The sequence below is a fragment of the Neolamprologus multifasciatus genome, chromosome 11 (genome assembly GCF_963576455.1).
Source record: "Neolamprologus multifasciatus chromosome 11, fNeoMul1.2, whole genome shotgun sequence".
NCBI classification, from domain to species: Eukaryota; Metazoa; Chordata; class Actinopteri; order Cichliformes; family Cichlidae; genus Neolamprologus; species Neolamprologus multifasciatus.
Genome location: NC_140449.1, coordinates 22,762,097 through 22,788,496, shown reverse-complemented (window position 1 = coordinate 22,788,496; position 26,400 = coordinate 22,762,097). Strand labels below are relative to the sequence as shown.

The window sequence follows — 26,400 nt, the reverse complement described above, 5'->3', positions numbered from 1 at the left end:
TTTCTAGCCATATGAGCGGTGATACTAAAGGGATGGAAGTTCTATCAGAGAGTGACCACGCCAAACTTGTGGTTTACTGTTAAAATTTATTTAGACACTAGACGTTATTCATAGGTTCATTTTTTGACACATTGTTGCCTCTGCACCTCTGTATCCTATTCACATTGGTTACGCTTCCTAACAGGACAGATTGATTTCCCTGAAGTTTAACTGACTCCTTGTTGTACTGGGATGATCGAGTGCTTCCTTAATTTTTTGAGCAGTGCCTCAGAAGACGCATCTGCATGGATGATGAATGCGGTTGTCATAGAAAATGTAAACATACATATTTCAATTAAACCGTCAGCTAGACGCAAGGTCTTTAACTCACAGCAAGGGAAAAAACGATTGATTTACTTAAACCTCGGTGAAATAAATAAAGTAACAGTTAATTTATTTCCCATTTAAAGAGACACAGGTAACACTGAAAATGACCTAAAAAATTTTTTCCTCTAAGGTCACCGCGAGGTTTGTGTCTTTAGTAAAACTAGTTATTAGACAGAAATAAAAGGGACCGTCCTTTTAAAGGAAGTTGGCCGTAAATGTTCAGCTGCACTGTCACAAAGTGGCTCAGATGGTCAGATTATTATTTTCCTATTTTTTTGGTTTTTATAAAGGGGCGTTAAAAACTAAGGCAAAATTAAGGCAGGTTTTCCTTTTAATTTCTCACGCTTGCATGCACAAAAAAAGTACACGTTCAGAACAGCCTGATACTGTTCTCGCACACAAAGCATGCCATAATTTGCATGCAAACCTGGAAAGACAAATTGGAATTTACATGGAAGCAAATGCAGCGCGGCGGAAAAACCTGAGATAATTTGTATATGGAAGAGTTTGTTAGAGGAAGAGCAAAGAAGAAGCGGGACAGGAACAGGCACATTTTCTCCCACAGATAGAATCCTAATTAAGAAAATTGGAGTAAATTACAGGGCGGGAGGGATACTGGGCCGGTAATGAAGCCTGATATCTTATCATGAAAGAGAGTGAGCCAGAGAGGAAGGCTAAACTCGAGCCTGACTGGGTGTAAGGAAAAGGGGGATTTAACTTGCGCTCAAACTTCATGAGCAGAATGTTAAAGTAACCTGATGCTTTCTGTGAGTTTTACTCTGATCCGAGACGGAGGAATATTGACATTTACCCAACCATCACTTCCTCGTACAGACTAATCTAGGCTTAGTGCAAAGAGGAGAGCGGAGTCCACATAATGTCTTGTGGGTAAGTTTCTTGTGCATATGTGACAAATATTTATTTTTCTGCTGCTGCTTTGCAATACTTTTTTTTTTTTTTGTCATTGAGCTTCGTTGTTGCCTGTTTCTACTGCTGCTACTTTACTTTTTATGCTTTGTCTGTTCTTCTGTCTCTTTGAAGACTTTGGAGGATATGTTTAACCCTCAAACGACCAAGCAGAGTTAACAGATAAAAGTACTGACTTTTTTTAAAACAATATTTTATACAAGAATGCTTTTTTAATGGCTTTATTTGTGGTTATTATAGCTATTCGGGTCCCCCAATCCATGACAGATATTCTGAGCTGTCCTAATGTAATTAATTATAGTTTTTCATCATTTTTATGAGTATTTGCATAAACAGTACATAAATTGCGTAAACAGTATTTGCGTAAACAGACTTGCTAGTTCAATGCAGAATAGTAAAATGTGATAATTATAAGTGGAAAATTACAGTAAAGTCAGAGATTATAAGTCAGAGATAGATAGATTAGCTCTTTACTGTCATTGTACATGTACAACGAAATTATAGGTGCTCCACGCCAACTCGCGGGTGCAAAAAACAAAAAACAAATAGTGAAAAAAATTACGAATAAATGGCAAACAGAAGAGAGATATATATAGTCTAGAGGAATATATACAAAATAAGAGAAAGGCACACAATAGAAAGCAAAGTGCTTGGAAGCAGTGCAAAGGGGCATGGTCCTATAAAAACTACATAAAGCTGTCGGAGAAGTCGACAAATTAAGGGTAGGTGGCATATTTATGATTAAAAATATCACAGTGGCACTCCATAAGTTGATTCTGTTCATCTGGACGTAGCGTTTTTCAGTGGGAGAAAAGTTTTGTCACTCGTCCAAGTGACTTCTTCAGTCTCAGCTGACTGCAGGTTTCACCAATCTTATAAACAGTACATTTGCATAATGACTGAAACCAGCCCAGTGAAGGAACAATGGGCTGGGACGTCAGTTCCTTCATCATAATTATGCAAATTCTCATGACCGTTGATCAACAACCGCTGATTAGACCACTGAGGTTGTTTGGTTTGTATTGGATGTATAAATCCTGCAATCCTCCTGGCACTTAACAGCGTACACTAGTTACCCTGTTTGATCCTTGGGGTGGACCAGTTTTTGGCGCAGCGTGTTTTGAGGTTTAAAAGCCACAGAGACATAGACTGTGAGATTTCCATCAGTAATGGGGACATCTAGAAGCTGATGTGTACTGTAAACCTACGCATACGGATCAGTATTTAAGGTTTGACTCTTTGACTGTAAACACGCAGATATGACAGGAGGAAATTATGAGCAGGGGGAACAAAAAAACAGTCTGAATCAAAAAAAAAAAAAAAGGTAATAAAGCTCCAAGATCCCCAAGGAGAGTGAAAGTCTGTAGTTTTAGGACAGTTTGGATTTCCTTCAGTCTTTGTGGTGCATTGTACCTGAAAGCAGATCTGCAAAGGTTAGAGTATATGAGAAATATATTGAGTATTTAATGGGTCTTGAATTGTAGTTGCAAGATTTAAATGTTGTGTGGTAGCTTTATAACTGAACTCAGGCTTCTGGACTTGAAGAAAATGTGGGTCATAATTCAGAGTAGTTCTGAATGCAGATCGAATGTATTCAAACATTTGCTCACTTTAGTTTACCTGTCACTTGTGCTTTCATTACTTCTGTATGAAGTTTGCATTTTCTACCATAGTCGTGCAGGTTTTCTCTACTTTGCATTGAAAAACCTGCCTTAACCTGCCTGTATGGATGCATGACACTCTCACAAAAAAGATTCTTTATTTCAAGAGTATCACTTCCTGGTTAGATGAAGGGTAATAAATACCTATGGAAAATAAACATTGGTTCATAAATCTTGGAAAATATCCGAAGACGTCCAAATGGGATTTGCCTATTTTCTTTTCCTTTTTTTTTTAAAATACATTTTTTTTTAGTAAATCAGGTAACACGCATATGGAAATTAAAGGGTCTACATACACTCACCAGACACTTTCTTAACCTGTCTAATTAATTCTTAATGCAGCAGCTCAGTTTATTAGGTTTATATGTAGATGTGGTGAATATGACCTCCTAAAGTTCAAACTGAGCGTCAGAATGAGGAAGAAAGGTGATTTAGTTGACTTTGAACACGGTTTGGTTATTGGTATTAGCAGGGCTGGTCTGAGTGTTTTAGAAACTGCGATTTTCCCACACAGCTGTCTCTGTGGAGCCTTGTTAATGTCAGAGTTCAGAAGAGAATGGACAGACTGCTTTGAGCTCACAGAAAAGTAACAGTAGCTCAAATAACCACTCATTACAGCCACAGAACAGCATCTCTGAATGCACAACATGCTGAACCTTGAAGCAGATAGGCTACAGCAGCAGAAGGCCACACCCAGTTCCCACTCCTGTCAACTAAGAACAGGACACTGAGGCTATGATTTACATGGGGTCACAAAAACCAGACAATGAAATATTAGAAAAATGTCACCTCGTGCGATGAGTCTGCTGCAAAATTCAGATGATATCGTCAGAATTTGGTGTAAACAAATAGCATGGATCCATCGTGCTTTGTATCAACATTTAAAGTGGCTGTTGTGGTGTAAAGATATAGGGGAGGATTCTTGGCACACTTTGGACCCTTAATACCAACTGAGCATGAACAGCATAGCTTATCTGAGTGTTGTTGCTGACCTTTATGACCAGTGTGCCCGTCTTCTGATGTCGGCTTCTAGCAGGATAATGTGCCATGTCACAAAGCTCACAACTGGTTTCTTGAGCATGACAATGAGTTTTCTGTACTCAAATGGCCTCCACAGTCACCATGTCTCAATCCAATAGAGCACCTTTGGGATGTGTTGGAACGAGAGGTTCACATCATGGATGATCAACTGAGAAAGCTGCAGCAACTGTGTGATGCTGTCAGATCAATATGGACCAAAATCTCTGAGGAATGTTTCCAGAACCTTGTTGAGTCTAAGCCACTAAGAATTAAAGCAGTGCTAAAGGCAAAAGCTCAAAGCAATATTTGGTAGGAAATGCAGCCTAAATGCTGCCTGACTGTTCCCCAATCAAAGCGGTGGCATTTAGTTTGAAACATACAAAAACAGAGAGGAACAACTCTTCACATTTAGAAACAAAGAAGTTGTGATTGTGAGGCTAAAAGAACAATTTCTGTCACCAATCGCTAATATTATCTTCGCTCTTCAGGCCTTTAATGAGCAGAGCAGAAGTGCGTGTACTGTAAATTCCTCTAAACAGAAACAGTTTGATGCATTGCAACATACCGATGCATTGCAACACTCAGCAGACTGACCAAATCTGGGAAACATCCTTGTTGTCACTCTGAGGCGGTACAAAGACAAAGTGTGTGTGCACATTTCTGCCTGTGTCCCCCAGCCTGAGAACTGAAGCTTTGTGATGTTAGATGGGGAAGCCAGCTTCAACTGTTAAACATGAGAACCTCAGCGCAGAATAATGCAAACTGCAATAGCTTGTGTTAACCACGACCAGCAGCACCTGCAGGGCTCTGTGTGTGTGTGTGTGTGTGTAAGAGAGAGAGAGAGTGTGTGTGTATGTGTCTATAGAGAGGGTGAGGTGAACTATATGTTGCAGTTTCTTCCACTTTGTCTCAACTTTTTTTTTCACCCAGAGTTTAAGCGCAGCTTCACTGTCAACTTTGCAAAGTTATCTGTAACGATCTTAAATTAAGACCGTTAGAATTGATGTCACACTTCAGCATGGCCCATGGGTAAATATTCTTGGGTAAAAGGAATTAAATATTTTACATGAATTCAAATTTGCCTTCTCAAGCCTGTTATAGGTAAATATGACATGCAAGTTAGATTCAGATTATCTGTGGTTCTTTAACATTTTTTTTTCATGTGTTTGCAGAGTAGCCAGACATTTCTTATGTGTGTCTGTGTTGCATTGCAAGTAACCTGTCCTCTCCTTGAAAATTATGGAGCAAAGATAAACATGTGGCATTAAATTATTTGCCTAATGCCAGTTTTCAGCTTCAGGTTTGGTGCTGCTGCCTCTGTAGTCTGATAATGAAAGGCGCTCACGCTTGCAGCTGAAAGCAGCACATGCACACACACACACAGTTATATATAAACATTTCTGCACACAGAGGGGGGAAGGTTGAACTGTGAATGAGGAAGCGATCTGTGACTCTGACCTTTGTGTGTTATATACACACCTGGAAGTAAAGTACAAACAGTCAACAGTGGTTGCAGACAGGTGGGCAGGCAGAGGGGAAAAGCTTTGCAAATGCTTAGTGAGAGACAAAGTGCGGGCTTGTTCACGCTGGCACGAGAAGCTCAAACTGCCTATTTGGTGGATGTTTTATTCCTGTAACTGAGCTGGAATTACTGGTGTGTCGCTCTGGCTTGTGATTCGCCGCTGAATGGAACCGTTTGAATCTCGCCTGCTGCCTTTTTTGTCGAGGTCTGCATAGAAAACTAAGCGATGGAGCGCCAGAGGGCACATGTTCATAGCTTAAAACTACACCGCTGTCAAATGTAACAAGTTTTTTTTGGGGTTTTTTTTTTTGGTTGCTGTTGTGGTTGTTGTCTAAAAAAGTCTCTATCTGGTGGAGGAATTCCGGCCTGTCAGCTATTTTGGTTCCTGTCTTGCTTTCACTATTTTGTGAAAGGAGACGTAAAAAGGAAGGAAGAGGAGCGCGAGAGAGATCGACAGAGAGGAGGAGAGGCAGACGTATACAGTCTGTACGTCTTGTTGAGTGTCATTTGTTTGCCGAGGAAGCCGAGGAGAGTAAGTGTTTACCTGTTTTCCTACTGAGACTGAGGGGAGTAGGATGTAGGAAGAGGGTGGAGGGAAGAGTAGATGGAGGAGAACGACATGGGCTGATGGTTGTTTTGTGAATGTGGCCTTATGCAGAGGTTAACATTAGATGGGAAATGTCGGGGTCTGAAGTCGAGTAAGTAAGTTAAAGAGTAAACGCACACGAATGAACCAGACTTAATTTCAGTTTAAGCGACCGTGAAGTGAGGAAGTAGTGAGGAAGGCTGGTTTTTGTCTTAGATTAGTGATTTGAAAAAAAAGAAGAAGAAACGTATATTTCTGAGTTTACACATGTGACACAGGTACAAGCGGCTCCTGCTCACCAATCGCTCTTCTTCTTCTCTTTGGTCCCAGAAACGTTGACGAGACAACATGGTTCGGTGAGTCAGTCCCCCGCTGGACACTGTAGTACTCTGTTAGCCAGCTCTGGTCGTGTTCTTTGTGTTTTGTGCAAGCCGTAAAAACAACTTCTCTCTTTCCATTCTTCCTCCTGTGTCGTTCTCCAGCTGCCGACTCGTCCTGCTCTCTTCCCCTATCATGTGGTTGCCTTGTCTTGTCTGTTTGTTCTAAAAAAATGTGTCATAGATGATGTTTAAGTTCAGAGCTTTGAGTAAAACACCTGTTAGCCTCAACACTTTAGTGGTTCTTTATCATGTTCCCTTTGCATGAGCTGCCACTAGTGTGTATTGGTAACAGTATTACAGATGTTCTCCTATTCAACCCATTCCCGTATAAAGATCACTTTTGGCATCCCAAAGTTAAAGATTTCCTTGATTAAAATGGAAAATGTAATCATTTAAAACAGGTTGTTTTTTTGTTTTTTTTTATCTGTGAGTGCAGTTTTATGAACCTTGAATACACCCTACCCTTTTGAACAGTGATGTATTCAAACTTGACTAATTCTAGTTCACCGTATTTGCCGAGAAAAACCAGGATTCTCCAACATTTCTGGGGCCCGTTTTTGTGCCATGCTCTTGCAGTGAGCTGGTGAGGTGACTTTTCCTGATGCAGCGGCATTCAAAATGTTCTTGCTGTTTTTTAAAAAAAGCATTTTTAATCTAATGTGCATAAAATCTTTAAAAAGCAACGTTAGGTCTGTTGAATTTTTTTTGCGGTTAGCCACAGAGTGTTAGCCAACGTGTGTCACACCTTTAAAGCGAACAAATGACAAACACTGTTTTGGTCCGGAGAGTTTGTGGATTTGTGGGTTATATTTGGAAAGATGTGCAGCATAGTATCAATATTTCTGCTGCTGTTTTATTCCATTCTGAAATGCCTTTATTGAAACGTTTAAACAGATGTCATTATGTCCTGTTTAATAGTAAACGATAAGTAGAATGAGCAGAAAAAGTAATTTTGCATTTTCTGATCAAGATTAAAGTCTGTAAACGTGATTAATATGCATGCACAGCAAAAACTGCTGTTTTGACTGTGAACCATAACATATTAACTGTAAAATTGGCATAATCTAAAAATATCTAAAAATAGTAACAGAAGTTTGCAGCAATTTACTAGAGATCAGAGATGTGCTAAAACTGGTGTTCGAAAGGCTGAACTAAGTTTTTTTATTTTATTTTGTAGACCGGTGAGATCAGCCTCAAAGTTTCTGTGAGGATGTGCAGCTATTTTGCGTTTTTTGTGTTTTTTTTTAAATCAGTTTACCTTATACTCGCAGTGATCCTGTGCACAGTTACTTGCATGTTAATATGCATAAAACATTAATCTCGTAAAGTCTTTTGTGGTGGCTTCGCATTGAGTGTATTTTTATGTTTTACACACTATATTTATGTCTATGCAGATGGTTCCACAGAGATATCACAGGCCTGCAGGCCGAGGACATACTCAAGACTCGAGGCATTCATGGCAGCTTTTTGGCTCGGCCCAGCAAGAAAAATGTTGGCGATTTCTCCCTGTCTGTAAGGTAATAGAGCACCCAAAATCTTTGTTTGATTTTGTGAATTTTAAAGCTCATGCTTGATGTGCATGATTCATCTCAAGATACCCCCGGCGCAAAAATTGGATTCCTGCATTCCCAGCTTCTTTAAATCCCTAAATTCCTACAATATAAAGTATTTCTCTATCTCTTGTCTTTTTCTTTTTAAATATAAAAAGAGATGCTGAATATTTGAGGACTCACCCCGCCACACTTTGTGATCGTGAAAAAGTCAAACTGTGAATTGTAAATTACTATTTTATTCCTGTTAAAATAGTACAGATAAATACTGATATGGTTGCTATTAACGATGTCAACAAATAAAGAAGCCTTTGGAAATAATGAACATGATTTAGCCACAGATAAGATATCTGATACCTGAAATAATCGTCCTGAGTAGCAAAACCTTGTTTCACAGTGTTGGCTTATATTGTGATTGTGCAGTAGAAGTGTGGTACACTCACACTTGTGAAGGTCACATGTCAGAACTTTTTCCAAAGGCAATATTTCTGTAGATGCTTTTGCAGTGTGTCAGTGGTCATTTCCTATAAGCAGGTCTTAAAGTAAAGCTACCATGTAGGTCAGTTTCATAATCCTGAAAGCTGAAATGACATAAAACATCTGTTCACTGATGATATGATCCGAGGGGTAAAATCTGTTGTTTAAGAGACAAAAAGATGGAATAAATTGTAGCTTTTTTATATTTCAGAAACCATCGTCCAGTCTTTACACGTTAAAAAAAACCCACTTTTGGCGCTTTTGACTTTTTTGGGTTGAAGGTTGGTGATCAAAACCACAGCTCCTCTCATTTAGTCAAAGTACCGCTGTATAAAACATTGGTGTTGGTCAGAGGGCCCGGTGGCGCCTGTGTCCGGCAGCCTCGCCTCTGTCAGTGCGCCCCAGGGCAGCTGTGGCTACAATGTAGCTTGCCATCGCCAGTGTGTGAATGCGTGTGTGAATGCGTGTGTGAATGGGTGAATGACTGAATGTAGTGTAAAGCGCTTTGGGGTCCTTAAGGACTAGAAAAGCGCTATACAAATGCAGGCCATTTACCATTAAACCCATTAACCACCATCTGAGGTTATTTTAAAAACACATTTTAGTTACACGGGTTTCTTTTTCCATCTTAGACACGTCTTGCAGATTGGAGCCTTTAAACTGAATAAACACAAAACGGTAACATCCAGTTGCTCCAGTGCCAAGATAACAGTTTAAAATTTTGTCCCAAGCCTAAATATATTCAGTCGATGTTAAAGGGTATTTATTTCTTGACGCCAAAGTCTTGTTAAATGCTTCATGCAAAAAGAAAAAGACTTTGGCAAGATTCCTGGTCCAAAGTGATAACAGGAAGCACAATATACGTAGAAAAGTCTTTACTACTCAGGCAACCAGAGAACACAAAATATATACACCATGTGTTAAAATTAAGTCACAGCCCAGCCTGACTGAGCCTGCACTGACACGCACACACACACACAGGTACTATATAAGCACTGTTGGCTGCAGAATCTGTGAAATGCTCTGTGAGATTGTGGTTGAGTAATTTGTGGGCCGAGCGCCCTTGATCTTTTTTTTTTGGCAGATAAGAACGACATAAAATTTGTTGTGCAGGTCAATTTTTATTACACTGTCAACAGGAAGTTTTATGTCAGGAAAACACTGACGGTTAGTTGGTGTGGCCTTATCTTCTCAGGGTGGGTGAGCTGGTGACCCACATCCGCATCCAAAATACAGGAGACTACTATGACTTATATGGCGGTGAGAAGTTTGCCACGCTGTCAGAGCTGGTGGATTACTACACGGCAGAGAACGGCATCCTGCAGGACAAGGACGGCACCGTTATCGAGCTCAAATATCCCCTCAACTGCTCCGACCCCACCACAGAGAGGTGTGTGCATCATTACGTCTCAGCTCTGTGTTCACCGTTCAAGCCCCAGCCGGTTAATGTGGCCCACAGTCACCGGCCTCTCTGCGCTGGCTCCACCTACACTTTCGGGTTAAGTTAAAACAGTGGTTAGTTAGGCGGTTGAGTCAAATATAGTCAACTGTGACCAGGTATATTTCCTCTGTAGTTGGGATAACAGGCATCATTTGTTGTTTCAATATTTCTTTCGGCTTTAATCTTTTCCTCTGTGGGAAACACTTTTGATCGGAGGCCAATTTAAAAAAATGTATATGTAATAGCAACTTTTCTTTTACCGTATGAGTCAGTAAAAACAAGTGCCCACGCTGTTGAGCTGTCGAGCTGTCGAGCTGTCGAGACTTTATTCCTACGCCAGTCTCCCCTGCCGCAGCTTGTGGATTACATACGAGCAGCATGTATTCTTTTCCAGGTGGAAACTTTATTTGCAATTCAAGTATTTCTTCAGAGAAACCCCCGCAGGTTACATATAAAAAATGTAGCTCTCTGGAAACAATCGGATATGGCTTTGGGCCCCAAAAAACTAAGAAGACTCAAAAATTTTTACCTCATCCTTCCTCCCCGATTATTCATAATCCATAATCCTGACATATGATCAAATATTCTGCGTGTTTTGGTTTAAATGCTGCATGACACTGTTTTAAGTGGGGTATTCACCCATGATCGACTCCAAAAACATCATCTCCTAGAGCTTCTCTTAAGCTCAGATTTTTAGTTCAGCTTAACATTTTACTTCCTCCAGAAGTATTTAAAAACACTTTTAACCCAGCTCCGGACATGCATCACTTTGCACAGTGATGATCAAACATTCAGGTGGTGTGTTTGTTGCATATAAATAGATTATTGCAACACTGGTTTCATTTTTTCCTCTTAATAGAAATAGATCAAAGTCAACCAGAATTCCCTCTAAAATGACTTCTATTTTTAATCAGAGGTGCCAAAAAGAAAAAGAAAAAAAGAAAAAAAAGGGAAATCAATATCTGGCATAAATTTAAATATGCAGTGATATCAGACTTTGACTCTTCTGATAGCGTAGATTTATTTTTAACCTTTGCACCCATATATCCGAGAGATTCTGTCAGTACTTTATGCAGCAGTGCCGGAAGCATTGTTTATCTTTGTTCCCAGAACAGAGCAGTTTAAGTAAGTGAACGTGGAATAAATAACCAGCAATTATTGTCCACGAAAGCCATTTTTTTGAGAGAAATATTAACAAATAATTTGAAACAGTTTATGTAAATAAAGATTTTTATTTTTATTTAGGATGGAATGAACTCATAGAGGATATCATTTCGAACCGTTTGAGAGAATCTTGTTACGAGAAGCTGCATAAGGAAGAGCCTGCCTTTTAACGCTTGAGTTTTGAGTGGTTTGGTAGTCAAATCAGCAGTCTTTGCTGTAACAGGAGTAGTTCTTCACCGCTTTTAAATTTAACTTAAAAATGCGTTTTCAAATGCAGGAATTTTAGTCGCGCAGCAGAGTTTGTAGCAGTTATCATGCTGCTTCCTAAAACACTTTTTTCCGTTATTTCATTCTTGCTGATGTCTGACGTGTCTGCTAAATATAGCCACAGATGATACAGATTTTCTAACGTCTTTGTCTGCGTTCACATCAAAGAAAAATCTTCCCTTCTGCTATACACATACAAATCTTAATCTATGTATTGTTTGACAAAAACAACATCAGAAAGCTTGCATATATATATATTCTTAGAGCTTATATGCGCAGGCTTTTGAACGCGATGACATTGCTGCTGGAGGTGGCGGCTAATTGACGGTATATTCCTCCAAGCTGGAAACATTGTGCGACTCTAGGCTGCTTAAAGTGGGTTAATGTCCAACTTGTAGTGGTAAAGTTGTACACTTTGACTCCTTTTATGACTCAAGGAGGATACTGCTTTCTGTATGTGTGTATTACGGTGTGTTTCACCCAAACTAGATGCTCTACCCTGTGCCCCCCCCCCCTCCCCGTCCTTCTCTCTCTGTCGGTTGTTTAACTTCCCTTTTGTTGCTGCGGTTGGAAACTTTAAGTTTTGACACTTTTGAAAGCAATGGCCAGACCCTGCTTTGCCTTCCTCTATTGCACACTCCATCATGTTCTTGCTCACTCACTTGCTATCTTCCTCATCTAACCCGAACTCTCTCTCGGCTCTTTGCAGAGCACAGTTACCTCACCAGGTTGCATTGTGATGCAGTCCTCTTTATATGAGAGTTCCTATTTACCTAGAAGCTTAACGCTTCCTAGAAAAAGGACAAAAGTGCTCTGAGGACAATTATCATGTTCAACCTCACACAACACATGCATATTTAAAATTTTGACCACTCACACGCACAGCTGCTGTTTTCTGCTGCACAGCTTCTGTAAAACGGAGCCAAAATAACCTCTTTTTTTCTGCTTTTGCTGTTTTTCTTGCACACTGCCTTAAATAAAAATCACCAGGTGCAGTCTCTATTTATTTTTCTTTGTAAAAGCATGCTGTGTGATTTGGCGAAGAAGTAAATCTTGAAAAAAGAAAGAAAGAAGGGAATTATTAAAAGCATGCAAAAACTACTTGCAACACACAAAAAAAGAAGAAAGAAAAAACAAAGCGTTTCTCGGTGTGAGAAGTACTTATCTGTGGATGATAAGGGGGGGGAGTCTATAAATACTTTGTCCTCTTCAGCCACGAAATCTGTCATCAGAAATTTTCCGACCGCAATGCAGGAAGTTTAGACGAAGAAATCGAGAACTGTGCCTAAAATTAAGTCACAGCCCAGCCTGACTGAGCATGCACTGACTGACACACACACACACACACACACACACACACACACACACACACACACACACACACACACACACACACACACACACACACACACACAAACAAAGTAAGTGTGGGCATAAAAATACACTTGACCTGCTCTATAACGATAACATCTGTGTATTTTCTCTCGCTGTTTATAACTCCTCTAATTCTCCCGATTCTGTTGTGGCTTTCTATTTCTATTTTACTGTACGGTACGCATAACAGCCCAGTGAACCACATCAGTGTCTTTCTGACAACCGCTCAGGCTTGAATGCCTTTAATGCAGCACCCATGGCGCTACCGGTTCTTAGCTCACGTGTAGAAAGCAGTAAGAAGGAGGTTTTTTGGGTTTATTTTATTTTATTTTTGTTTGTAAAATGTCAAAGTTATCTTGCAGTGCTCACAAGCCAAAAATCTGCAGGAGACACAAGTTGCCATTTTAATATTAAACAAGTGTGCATGTGTCTCAGGTGGTACCACGGTCACCTGTCAGGGCCCAACGCCGAGAAGCTGCTCTCTGTGAAAGACGAGCCAGGGACCTTCCTGGTCAGAGAGTCGCTGTCCAAACCTGGAGACTTTGTCCTCTCTGTTCTGACGGACGAGATCAGCAAAAGCGGAGGAAAGAGGGTCTCGCACATAAAGATAATGTGCCAGGTGGGTGCCATGCATGTTTCAATGGCAAATACGAATGCATGAAACCATATTATTGTATAATTGGGTATTGTTGGGTATTGGGTATTGTTTTTCTTTATCACTCTCTTAGTGTAAACGTACAGAAACAAGAGACCTTGAAACTGCGTCCCATCACATAAAAATACTGAGGGACATTCCCGTATATGTGCAACTCACGTTGAAAAAAGGTTTTAGGTCTCATTTCCCCTTCTTATGTAATAAAAGACTTTTTCCCTCATACTTCAGCTACTGATGAAATAAAAAAAAGCAGTGTCATGTTTTAGTGGAAATAGACAAAACAAACAGATGAACCCCAACCGTATCCTGATATTAGTCTTTGTTTACACAGCCACAGCAAACAACTGCCAATGATACTCACAAAAACGTCTCACACGGCCGACTCATTTTCATAGATTGTGTCTTTCCGCCATTGGTCATTATCAGGGCCTTTGCATGTTATTTTTAACCACGGCACACCTCACAGAAAACACTCTTCGGCCTGCATTTAAATTGGTTACATGTTTTATGCACTGCTGGGGTTAACAAGATTAATATAAGATTAGTGGTGGGGTCACAAAGGGGCTTTTCACAAGCACGTGGCAGAGATCAGGCGAGTTTGCCAGCCACGCTGATCTAAATCGTCGGCTGCTGCAGAAGGTTGCTCGCTGCCTTCCACACTGAGGAAATCGGCTTTGTAGCAAATGTAAAACTGAGAATTTTGGGCAGTCCAGCATTGACGCATTTTTGTAGACATGCTTTGAATATTGTTTGCATGGCCATGTCACAGAAGGATGCTCTCTGACAGCTCTTTTGTACCCAAACCTTTCTTATTTACTTTGGATTGAATCGTGTATGCAGTCTCAGCTCCTTAATACACACCTTCTCTACACTCTTATACCGTCTTGTACCATACAGGCCATCTCAATTTGGTGACCTATTCACAGAATTTCTGCAGAATTTCCCATGTCTCCCTTTGACATGTCAAACACTGCCCCAGGATCCACCTGCAGGTTTCGGGGCAATATCTACTCATCACTTCCCAATTTATGTGTTATATTTATGACACATAACTTTATGTGTCAATTGATGTGTCATATTTGAAATATGAAAGAGTTTGGAGCCTAGATGTTAAACTCTAAACATTTTAAGCTCAGGTTGTCTGACTGAACTCCAATTTTGCTTTGTCTTTAATCGTGGGTTTTCACTTGGCCGTCTTTGAAACTTTTGTTGTTGTTGTTGTCGTTGACATGATTGGTGTGTGCAGAGTGACAGGTATACCATCGGAGGCTCAGACATGTTTGACACGCTGACAGACTTGGTGGAGCACTACAAACGCAAAGGCATCGAGGAGATCTCTGGAAACTGGGTTTACCTCAAACAGGTGAGATAAACTATAGACAAATTATGTCAATAGACCAGAAACTATAAAAGTGTGAGGGATGTCTGAGGTAAATGTCACATGAAACCATGTTTGAATCTTATAAAACGAGGGCAGGATGTCTTCTTTGTAAATTATTTTAAAAGACGAGCAGTACAGCCCACAGATAGGAAACATTACTCACTTGTTTGCGTTTGTCTTAATTATGACGATGTGTAACGCGCTCATTGGCTTCTTATTTCCTTTAATCTCTAATATAAAATTTTCCTTCCCTCCCTTAGCCGTATTACTCCACTAGAGTGAATGCAGCAGATATTGACAGCAGAGTGAAACAGCTGGACCAGACCACACAGAAGCAGCAGGATGGCGAGGGAGAGAAGAGCAAGGCGGGCTTCTGGGAGGAATTCGATGTAAGATTTAAACCAAACTTATTGCTGTTTCACACCAAGCATTAGCATAAAATAGACCACACATCAGCATTTTATAAACCGACAGTAATTTCCATCAGGCTTTGGTATTTTACTTCCTTGTGGGGCCTAAACAACTGTACAGGCAGTATGCTACCATCTTGTGGTTGGAGAATACACTAAATATGGGGCTTTCAAAGCTTCATTTACAGCTCTGATCACCAAACAAGCAGAACATTTACATGTTTCTTTTCTTTTCATCGATTCATTTTGAACTTCTGTTGATTTACTTGTTAAACCTGGTAAAGAATATTAGTAAATTTAAACCCTCGTGGCTTTATTTCATTATTTCATTAAAATGTAAATACTTAATGGAAAAATTGTAAACTAATTTACAAAACCAGAGTCAGAAATTTTAATTGAAAAATCAGTTCAAAGGATTTTCTGGAGAATGGATTTTCAAGTTTCTCCTATAGTGGTGAAATCATCGTGGACCACACACGGCCCACTTTGATCCATGAGGTATTTTAACATTGCAGTTTCAGCAGTATATTAAATTTTTTGAACATGATAAAATTAATGTGTAAAAGCGGTAGCTCATTGCCCAGACTGTCCCTGTAGTTATAAAACTTTTTTGTTAATTCACAGAAAATGTTCTATTTTCGTTTTTTTAATTGTGAATTCACTAGAAACCCAGAACTTTTTATGTTAGACAGTGAAAAAACAGAAACCTTTGTCAGTTAATTGTTTAACCACGACTTAATTACATTGGTGTAGTATGAAAAGCCATGGGAGAGGAATTTATCAATAGGGGAAAAGCTGTAAAATTTATGAAAACATAATTAAAAGTCCCAAATTTTTGCCCTCCTGCATATTTTCCAAAGTTATATTTAAAATTTTCAAGTCTTATAAGAATCAAAAATACAAGTCAACTGAATTTTTTTTTTTTAAGTATTTGTTGTAAATGACCTCGCATGGCTCATCTGCAGTGTCTGCATGGTGACTGGGTTTCTGCAGCACACACTCTGGAAATCACTGCTCTCAAACGACCCAGCAGAGCTCCATGTGAAGTCAGCAATACGCTGATTGGAAAATCAAACAGTCTTTAGTACAATGTTTGTGTGCTTCCTTAGTCATTTTTAAATGACTAAGAATGTAATAAACATGCAAGAGGCCAGTGACAATGTACGCATAGCTGACAATTAGATGGGAAACTAAACGAAAAGAAAAGAAAACTATTCCCATTCCAAGTAATCATTTTCTGTCTGTGCAAGGAAAAAGACATTTGTTTGTAGCATGCTGTCACTCTAGTAAGCAGCCCATGTCAGTCATGTGACTGATGGTGCATAAAGGTCACCATACGTAGATGGATTTGTGTCTTTTGGGGAGGAAGGGTCATCCAAAAAAAATGTAAAAATGGACAAACATTAATTCCTGTAGATACATTTATGAACTCATGCCCAGGACTGCAGTACAGGACATGAATTAATGGGTTATTATTGACAAAGTGGGTGTAGCCTAGACTAGATTAACATGTCCTTTTGTATGCTACATGTGAGAAAGGACATGTTCAGGCCTTCTGCTGACCTCATTTTTCTGTGAAAACAGCTGTTGTTATCATTTCCTGTTAGTATAAAACTGTAACATGTGTTGGTTTGTATATGGAGCATACTGCACAGGTCACAGCAGGCATCACACTGTCATCCTCTCTCCTGCCAGGCTCTTCAAAAGTTGGAGGCAAAGGTGAAAAAGAGCAGAGATGAGGGCCAAAGACCTGAAAACAAGAGCAAAAACAGATACAAGAACATACTTCCATGTGAGCGCATTTTTATTTTATCATTACTATTCTCTGAATTAAAGAAATCAACGCAGAGCTAACTTTCCCACTGTTTCTCAATTAACTTCTTTCCACTTTTTTTCTCTCACAAGTCAATGACACCAGGGTCATCTTGGAGGACAGTGATCCCAATGTTGTGGGTTCAGATTACATCAACGGCAACTATGTGAAAGTAAGAATCCAAAGCCACTGAGCTCATAGAAAAACAGCGTGACAAAGACACAGAAGAAAACTGTGATATTTGTTGCTTTGAAGTCTTTCTTGGTTCTGAGTGTGCATTGATTCGCTCTTTGTTTGCAGAACAAACTGCAGGAATCCGAAGATCAGAAAGTTTACATTGCCACTCAGGGGTGTCTAGCAACAACAGTTAATGATTTCTGGCAGATGGTATGGCAAGAGAGGACCAGCGTGATCGTGATGACAACAAGAGAGGTCGAGAAAGGACGGGTCAGTATAGTAACATCCATCCATCCTTTTTTTTTTCACTTATCCAATACAGGGTCACAGTTGGGCTGGAGCAAGAGGCAGGGTTCACCCTGGACATGTTACCAATCTATTGCAAAGTATCAGAATAATTAATATAATAAAATAAAAGCAGATTAGGAACTTTAACATTTTTGTTTTGAGGGTTTTTTTTGTGAATGAATTTGTGAGCTGATCAGGACATCTTTAAACAATCCGCTTAATTTGAGCATCGGGTTGGACCTCCTTTTGCCTTCAAAATGGCCTTAAGTCTTCATTTCATAGATTGGCGCTAGATCCTCAGACATTTTGATCCACATTGGCATGATAGCATCACACAGTTGCTGCAGATTTATCTGCATGATGTGAATCTCCTGTCCCACTGTATCTCAAATGTGCTCTACGCGGAGCACTGTGGAGGCCATTGGAGTACCGTGAGCTTACTGTCATCTTAGGAAACTAGTTTGAGATGACTGCACTCTGGTCAAGGGATGGACATGTTCAGTAGCAATACTCAGGTAGCTTGTGCTGAATGCTGAATTGGTACTAAGGGGACGAAAGTGTGACAAGAAAATGTCCCCCACACAGTTATACCACCAATCAGTCTGAATTGATGATGAAAAGGCAGGATGAATCCATGGATTTGTGTTTTTTTTACATCAAATTCTGACCCTACAATGATGCAGAAAATTAAGACTCATCAGACCAAACAAAGTTTTTCCAGCCTTCCAGTCTAATTTTGGTGAGCTGACAGAAGCAACACTCAGTGTGGTCTTCTGCTGCTGTAGCCCATCTGTTTCAAAGTTCAACATGTTGCAGATTCAGAGACGCCCTTCTTCATGCCTGGGTTGTGACAAGGTTTTTATGAGGTTTATCTGTTGCCTTCCTATCAGGTCAAAGCATGTTGCGTGTTGTTGGTTAGGACCTGTAAAACTGATGATCTATAGTAGGGGTGTCAAACATAAGGCCCAAGAGCTGGAAATGAGTGGCCGGAGAGTTCAGTGTGATTGTAATGTGAAAATTACAAAGAAGGAGAAATTTTGGACTTTTATCCGTGCCTATCATGTCCCAAAGTAATTAGCTAAAACAAACAATCATTTACAAGTAATTAATTATTGTGTATCATTAAGCTGAAAGAAAAGAGACAAATTTGGAGGGTATTTTTAATAGTATGAGGTAATAGTTTCACTGGTCTGCGCCACTTAACATTATGTGTTTCTGGCTTTTGATGTAAAATACACTGATTATCCAGCTCTGGCCCCTCACATATTAGCTGCTGTGTGCATGTTAGGTGCTAGACAACTGACATTAAATCCAACATTTGTAAGTGGTTTTCACACTTACCATGCTGTCCTGATCTTAAGCCTTTAACCTACTGAGTGAATTCACAGTGTGATTGGTCGCCATGTTTTATCCCTTACCCCCCCCCCCCCCCTTTCAGAGAAAGTGGCTGAAGCCAACAATTTCCTGTTGTGTGCTATGTGTGAGAAAAGCCACCTTCATACATCACCCTCACCTGCCTCTCCCGACACTGTCCATTTATGCTCATGTGTGAAAACACTTCAAAAGCATGCGTCATCTGACTACTTCCCTCTTAAAGTAACCCCCGTTTGTCCTTCAAGAGAAGACTGGTAAACAATGATCAAAGCGAAACTACTTTAAATAGTTGTCTGCATAGCTTTTAAGTTAAAAGTGGAAGCACAGGAAAAAAAAAATTACTATAATTGGAAAGACAACCATGATTTTTAAAAAGCCTGAGATGTTATTTGATTTTGAAAAATAACTTAAGGTGAAGTTATTTTTCCTTTTTGTGCAGAATAAATGCGTTCCATACTGGCCTGAACTCCACTCAACTAAGGAGGTGGGCCGCTACGTGGTGAGCTGCGAACTAGAGAGGGAAGCTGGTGATTATAAAATCCGAGTCCTGGAGATCGCACCCCTGGACCAGGTGACCTACAAACACCAAACTCTCACCTCGCTGTGGTTCCTCATCTCTGCACACCTAATGATTTCTCCAGGTTTTGACTTTTCTTGTCCCCCCCCCCCCCCCCCCCCCCCCCGCCCCCCTCAATTCTTAGCCAAAACATGTTCGCAAAGTGTGGCACTACCAGTACCTCAGCTGGCCAGATCACGGCGTCCCTCAGGAATCAAGCGGTGTCCTCGGCTTTCTCACTCAAGTGAACTCTAAACAGGCTGAATTTCCTAACGCCGGTCCGATGATCGTCCACTGCAGGTACCCAACAGCTGCAACCCACACTCTTCACTGAATATTTCACTTCTCAAATCCTTTATACTTTAAACAAGTGAAAGCAACACTTTTTTTTTTTTGCAAAGTCCTGGGTTTCATAATCCTTAATTAGGTGATAATACTTAGAGGTTTAAGATTAAAACAAGCACATTTTATGGATTAAGATTAGTAGTAACTAAACAAAAGGCTTCAAGTGTACTGACAGTTTATCCTACTGGAATTTTCCCAGTGTGATTTAAAAGATGCTGAGGCTGCTTGTGCTTCCTTAAAGAGATTTTGGATGTCGGTCAAGTGATTATGTGATCCCCGTGTTAGCATTTTTGAACGATACAGACATATTTAAAAAATGAAGTATGAAGATTTTAATACTTTACCCAACACAGGACTCTGCATGCAGCAGCATGATGTTTCCTTCACTTAGATTTTTGCCTGATGATGTATAAATATAGAATATTTTCAAATTAAAACAAGTAAAGACTTTAAATTATTTTTTTAAAATCTCTCCTCAGATTGGTTATTTGGGAGTGCCTATCTCATCAGCTAATATTATAGCATCAAGTCCACATTTCTGACATTTCCTAGACAAACCTATTGATTTAGAAAATATTTTTCTGATTAATAATTAATAACAAATAATTTTAACACTTGATTTTAATTTTGTTTTAAAGCTTCATCCTGGCCTTTCTTCTTCTTTTTTTTTTTTTTTTTTTGTAGTTTTACATATTTCAAACTAGTAAAAGTGTAAGTTTAGTTGTAAAATCCTGTGCACTTTCTCCTGCACAGGGCTGTGAATGAGTCACAAATGAGCCATTTGTTCAGATCAGTGGATATAGTAATCCAGTAACAGGATCAAAATTGTCTGATTCTCATGAGGCTCTGCAAAAACAAAATGGCTTAAAAATATTCACAAATGGTTGCATGTGTATTTTTTCTTTAGAGAGAAATAAGTATAGATTTGTGACTAGTGATTCAGAAACAACATAATAATAATGTATACTTTATTGATCCCTGTGGGGACAAATTTCTCTCTGCATTTAATTCATTCACTCAGTGAAGCAGCGGGCACCCACCAATCTAGCACCCAGGGAGCAATGTGTATGATGGCGCCTTGCTCAGGGGTACCTCAGGGTAGCTGTTCAGTGAATTCAAGCCCCTGACCTTCCCATCATGGAGGGACCACTCTACCTACTGAGCTATCCCTGCCCTGTTTTTGTCTGGACGTTTATAATTGGCATTAATGGTGCCGTGACAAGATGAGTTTTTCTCTTGCAGCATCATGAGGCTGACATTTGTGGTTCTTGGGGAAACGTCTCAATAACTACTGAATGGATTTGCATTGATTTTAGTCCTCTTATGCCAGTCCCTTCCCAGCGTTCACTACTATTATGGTGTGCATTACTTTGATTTATGACCAATTTTAGCTTTGCATTGGGTTTTGCTGTATGTAAGCCAGATATTAGATGATAAATGCTGCACGTGTTGCACATGGTAAGCACCAGTATTGATTGAGTAATGCGAGCCTGTTGGCATCTCACTGAGCTATGAGTGTAACTGCCTCTAGATCAGTGCTGCCTGTGTGAAAAAGTAATCGGAGAAATATTCTGTGGACAGACTGAGAAAAAAGCTGAATCCCGTTACAAACTTACACAGCACCTAATATAAAGAACATCATATCATAAGTCAAACATGGTACTGATAGTGTGATGGTCTGGGGCTGCTTTGCTGCTTCAGGACCTAGATGACTTGCTGCAATTGATGGAACCATGAATTCTGCTCTCTACCAGAAAATCCTGAAGCAGAGTGTGTCCAGCCATCAGTTTGTGTCCTAAAGCTCAGTCGCTGTCAGGTTATGCAGCAGTACAAAGATTGGAAACACACCAACAAGTCCACCTCTGAGTGTCTGAAAAACAAAAGAAAGTAAGAAAGGAACAATAGTTTTGGAGTGGCCTTGTTAAAATCTGAACTTAAATCGGATGAAGACGCTTTGGCATAACCTAAAACAGGTGTTTCATGCTCAAACCTCTTCCAATGTGGCTGAATTAAAGCAATTCTCTAGAGAAGAGTGGGGCAAAATTCCTCCACAGCGATCTGAAATAATCATTGACAGTTATTGCAAATGCTTGATTGCAGTTTTTGCTGCCAAAGGTGGCACAACTAGTTTTTCACAAAGGGGCTTGGTGGTTTGGATCTCTTTTTTCCACTTAATAAAACAGCATTTTGTGTTTACTTGGGTTGTCTTTGTCTAATAATAAAATCTGTTTGATGATCTGAAACATGAAAGTGTGACAGACTAAGAAATTGGGAAGCTGGTAAGTACTTCTCAAAGCACATTGTTATTGATGTTTGTATTGCACTTAGAAGAGATCTTACTGTTGCACATGTTGGTTCAGTATCGCCGCTTACTAGAACACTTAATGGACTTTGCATCATTAATCCATTTGTGCTTTCTTTTCTGGAGCAAGTCCAAATTTCTGACCTGTTTGTCTCCGTGGGTGAGATTAACTTTGCTTCTTTTGTGATTTTTGCAGTGCTGGTATTGGTCGAACGGGCACAATCGTGGTAATTGACATGATCATCGAGACCATTGATACTTTAGGTAACAATACAGTAAAGAAATATGTTCTTGATGAATCAGTCAAGTAAAAATGAAACCATTCGACGTGTTTTACTCTTTGTTGCTGTGCCTCCGTTCACCACCTTCCTTTTTTTCACTTCCCTTTCATTGCAGGTCTGGACATTGATATTGACATTGCGAAATACATTCAGATGGTGCGAGAGCAGCGCTCCGGTATGGTGCAGACTGAGGCCCAGTACAAATTCATCTACCTGGCTGTGGCTGAGTACATACAGATCACCAAGGCCAAAGACTCCGCCTCAATGGTGAGAGGAGCAGAGAATCTAGTTACTGTGGCTCAAATATAGTTTAAAATTGGGAAACATAGAAAAGAGGCTGTGAATGAGTGTTGGCTCATTTCATCATTGATTTAAACACTACAGCGGAGCAGTTCAATGCCAGCAGAATGATAAGTTATCAGAGTCCCTCATGAAAGATGAACGTTGACCCAAAGACGCGAAAACAGTCGACCACGCAGACTGATCCAGCAACGTGACCTCACTCCCTGTTTGACTAATTCTTTCTCAGTCACTTGTGAAACGTCTCTGCCTCTCTCTTCCTCAGGAAACCGAGACTGAGTACGGAAATCTCCAAATCAAACACCAACCAGCGGGCAGAGTGGTGTCAAAGTGAGTGACTGTGTGTGTGTGATTGTGAATCGAGTGTCCCGAATGCACTTACGTTGTTCCTCTAAATCTCACACTGCCACCCTATTTTTGTTTAAAAACATGATCCGTCGCTGTAATCGGGTTCACGTCTGCAGTTTCTGGAGGAAGAACTGATTTACAGTCTTGTTTCATTAACGTGGGGAGCTATCGGCGAGTAGATCGTATTCTAGTTTAAACCAGCTGACAATTAAAATCAGATTTATGTGTTTAAATATTCTTAGAAAAACAAATTGACTTCATTTTAATTTAATTAAGGGACATCAGTACAAGAGGAAATTAGAAAGAATTTTACTTTTGAAAGATTTTTTGTGGCAATTTTGGCCTTTTTTTTTTATTTAGAAAAGATACAAAGAGGAAATCGAGAAATAGGCAGGGCTCGACCCAAATATTTCATTATTTAAATATTGTGTAGTTCCCTGTGTAGGTAGTGCAAAAAAAGACAGGTGCTAACCTCATGGAGATAAAATCTCTGCAATGTAAAAATACTAATGAGAGAAACACTTGTTTAGTTTTCAGTTGACATCAGTAGACCTTTGACCTTTTTATTTGTTGGGTTTTTTTCAGGCCTGTTGTGTTCAGACCCAGGTTTCAGAGCTCTCTCTGGAGCCATAAAAGACTTTCCACAATCTTGTTTTTTCATAGATGATTCATAGATGTAGCAGCGCGCCTCAATACCTGTAAAGAAAAAATAAAAGAAGTAGAATTCAGCTGATTTGGTCTTTAGCGTTAGGTCCAAAGACAAGTTTAAGAAGGAACGATTAAAGATCAAAGCAGCTGATCTGACTATTAGTCAAACACAGGCTGTGCTTCTCTTCTGAAGCCTCACATTGAGCTTTTTGCCCCTCATAACACAGCAGAGTCTATGAGTCACTTTAGAAAACAGGAGTTTGACCAGTTTTTGGTCAAATTCCAAAAACACTGGATCCTACATTTGCTACACCCTGCTTTATGAGCTTGAATCACAAGTATCCTGCTAAAAGCTGCTTTCAGCCATCATGATGACTTAATGCAAAGAGGACTTTTAATGGATGTAGGTGTAAAAAAAGTGTAAAAAAAGTTTTGTTTTTTTACATTTTGCGCTGTATGAATGAATAAAGTCATATTGTTTACCTGTTGTCTGTTGTGACCTCTGGACTATAAGATGCTCATACTGGACGAGGCTTTTAATGAACTTAATCATTAAGAGAAAGCAGACACACATTGGCCGGTTCACTGTAACGCTGTAAACTTTGACCCACTTGGAGAGCCGAATAGATGGCCTGCAGCTTTGAGTGATGGATTGTTTAAACCTTTCTCATGCAGCATGACCTTCATTAATCTCTCCACTCCCTCTGATGCGTTTCTCACAGATCTGTGTGTAATCAGTCTTGGCGGCTAGGATGAAATCACTAATCAGCTTTCTCTTCGGCTCTTTCCAGAAACAAAGAGGACGTTTACGAGAATCTGTCAAAAGGAAAGAAAGACGCGAAAAAGTCAAAGTCGGACAAGAAGAGTGGCTCTGTGAAAAAGAGATAGAAGACTGGGAGGTTTTATCAAAGTATGTCATGTTATATTTATGCAGACACCCTTGTTAATGCAATCTTTTTGTTGAAGCCTTACGCAAAATAAAAGGAAGGTTTAGAAAAACAGCATAACTTGATGACATCGTCTATGCTACATGATTGCTTGGTTGATGTTTGTTCAAAATAAAGGCGGGCTGTGTGTACACTTTCTGTGCTACATCTTTATTTATGTCTGTTCTCCAAGATGAAACATCAGAAGCTATAAAGCATGCAACACCGATGGGAGCTTCTCCCTGTTTGCAGTTCGAGCAGGAGGGATTCAGCACTGGGTTTCATTCAGGAGGGAAAAACATTTTCAATTTCGCTTTACTTCTGTTTGCATAAAGAAAACTGGTGTCAGGTTTTAATTTTAGTGAAACATGAGCAGTAGTAGTATGAATCTTACAGTTTTAGCAAAACCATAAAAATTCTCTTTTGTTTTTATTTATTTTTATTTTATTTTGCATTTATTCGATTTCTAAAGCTTCTCTGGGTTGGACCATTTATAAACTCATCAAATTCATTTTCAGTTAGAAGCATTAATCAGACTTTTTCTGCCTCTCTGGAAGTTTCGCCCACAGCAGGTGTTATTAAATTTGTATTTTCTACTGTAGTTTTTATTTTTTTGTTTTTAATTTTTGTCTTAAATTCAGTTTAACTTTAGAGTGGCTTTGTTTCAGTTTCCTTCTTATTGTTTGAAAATGTTTTGTTTTAAATGAGTTTTTATTCATTTCAGTGTTACTTTTACTCTTTTGAAGTATTATTTTAAGGAAAATCCCCACAGTCATTACAACAAATCACATAGCTTACTGAAAGTATTTGACTCACAGTCATGCAGTCATGATAGAAAATCTTACTAAATTAGCACGTTCTAAAACTAAGGATATTTTCTCTAAAATTATTTATTTGAGTTCACAAAATTGTTTCAGTTTCTATTTTCATTTTTTCTTATATTTACCCAGTTTCTGTTTGCAGAAACCAACAGACTGCTCAGACCTCCTTTAAATCTCAAATCGATACTGATTATGTAGCTAATTTTGGTATTGATATGATACCAAGTAAATACAGGCCCAGCATTGGCGATACCAGCACCGATACTTTTAACTTATCAAGGCAGTTGTAGAGGAGAGTAGTGTGTCATGACATATAAGATAAATCACTGTTATGAGATGAACAAACTGTAGCAACCACTGAATCAGAATCAATAATGACTTAATAAAACAAAACACACCTTTCATCTTTTCAGGTATTTTGAGTTTGACCTGGAATTTAAAAGTGATCTGGGTCAACTTCAGTTGTTTAAATGTGCTATAGGCTGTAAATAAAATAGACACAAAAACGTTCAGACATTTTATAGTGCATGTTTCAAGTATATGAACTAGTTCAATCCAGTGTTGGTACTGATACTATAGGTATTTGGATTGATCTGCCCACCTCTACTGGGAACTCTTTTGGATGGAACACCCTTGGGAGAAAGCAGAAGAAGGCACACAGGTAAGAGACACAATCTGGCCCTTTAAAATGTTTCATTGGTTAACTATGAACTTGTTTTCTTGCCTCTCACCTGTTGGCGTAACAAAACTTGCTATACTATCAGTGTTGGGAAGGTTACTTTTAAAATGTATTCCATTACAGAATACAGAATACATGCCCTAAAATGTATTCTGTAACGTATTCCGTTACGTTACTCAATGACAGTAACGTATTCTGAATACTTTGGATTACTTAACATATTATCATGAATTTTACAACTACGTGAATGTACTATTGCTGTGTGATTTATTACTATTACTGAAGGTCCGCGGCTCCGAACCGTAGTAAAGGGACCTCTGACTAATACCGGGCTCGTAGCTGAAAAATAGCTTTACTTTGT

The 26,400-nt window shown here is 39.4% G+C and overlaps 1 protein-coding gene across 3 annotated transcripts; it reads left to right on the top strand.

Moving 5' to 3' along the window:
- Positions 1 to 29: 29 nt before the first annotated feature.
- Positions 30 to 24,693, top strand: ptpn6 (protein tyrosine phosphatase non-receptor type 6). 3 transcript variants are annotated; one of them, XM_085176499.1, is made up of 16 exons: positions 5,446 to 6,028; positions 6,413 to 6,438; positions 7,857 to 7,979; positions 9,685 to 9,879; positions 13,171 to 13,354; positions 14,637 to 14,753; positions 15,032 to 15,160; positions 16,877 to 16,973; positions 17,087 to 17,166; positions 17,295 to 17,441; positions 19,273 to 19,404; positions 19,535 to 19,689; positions 22,233 to 22,300; positions 22,433 to 22,584; positions 22,883 to 22,947; positions 24,405 to 24,693. In XM_085176499.1, exons 2-16 carry the CDS (start codon positions 6,431 to 6,433, stop codon positions 24,499 to 24,501), a joined length of 1,749 nt encoding a protein of 582 aa, XP_085032625.1. In that variant the 5' UTR covers positions 5,446 to 6,028; positions 6,413 to 6,430; the 3' UTR covers positions 24,502 to 24,693. The 3 variants fall into 3 exon arrangements, with proteins under 3 accessions (XP_085032623.1, XP_085032625.1, XP_085032624.1); XM_085176498.1 differs by having other exon boundaries at positions 6,361 to 6,438; XM_085176497.1 differs by lacking the exons at positions 5,446 to 6,028; positions 6,413 to 6,438 and adding an exon at positions 30 to 1,254.
- Positions 24,694 to 26,400: the final 1,707 nt, after the last annotated feature.

What these genes read in the sequence shown, in the direction of transcription:
- ptpn6 (XM_085176497.1), top strand. An exon ending in ACTGGGTTTACCTCAAACAG is followed by an intron (nt 14,754 to 15,031) that starts GTGAGATAAACT and finishes TCCCTCCCTTAG; the next exon opens with CCGTATTACTCCACTAGAGT. An exon ending in AGATCGCACCCCTGGACCAG is followed by an intron (nt 19,405 to 19,534) that starts GTGACCTACAAA and finishes CTCAATTCTTAG; the next exon opens with CCAAAACATGTTCGCAAAGT.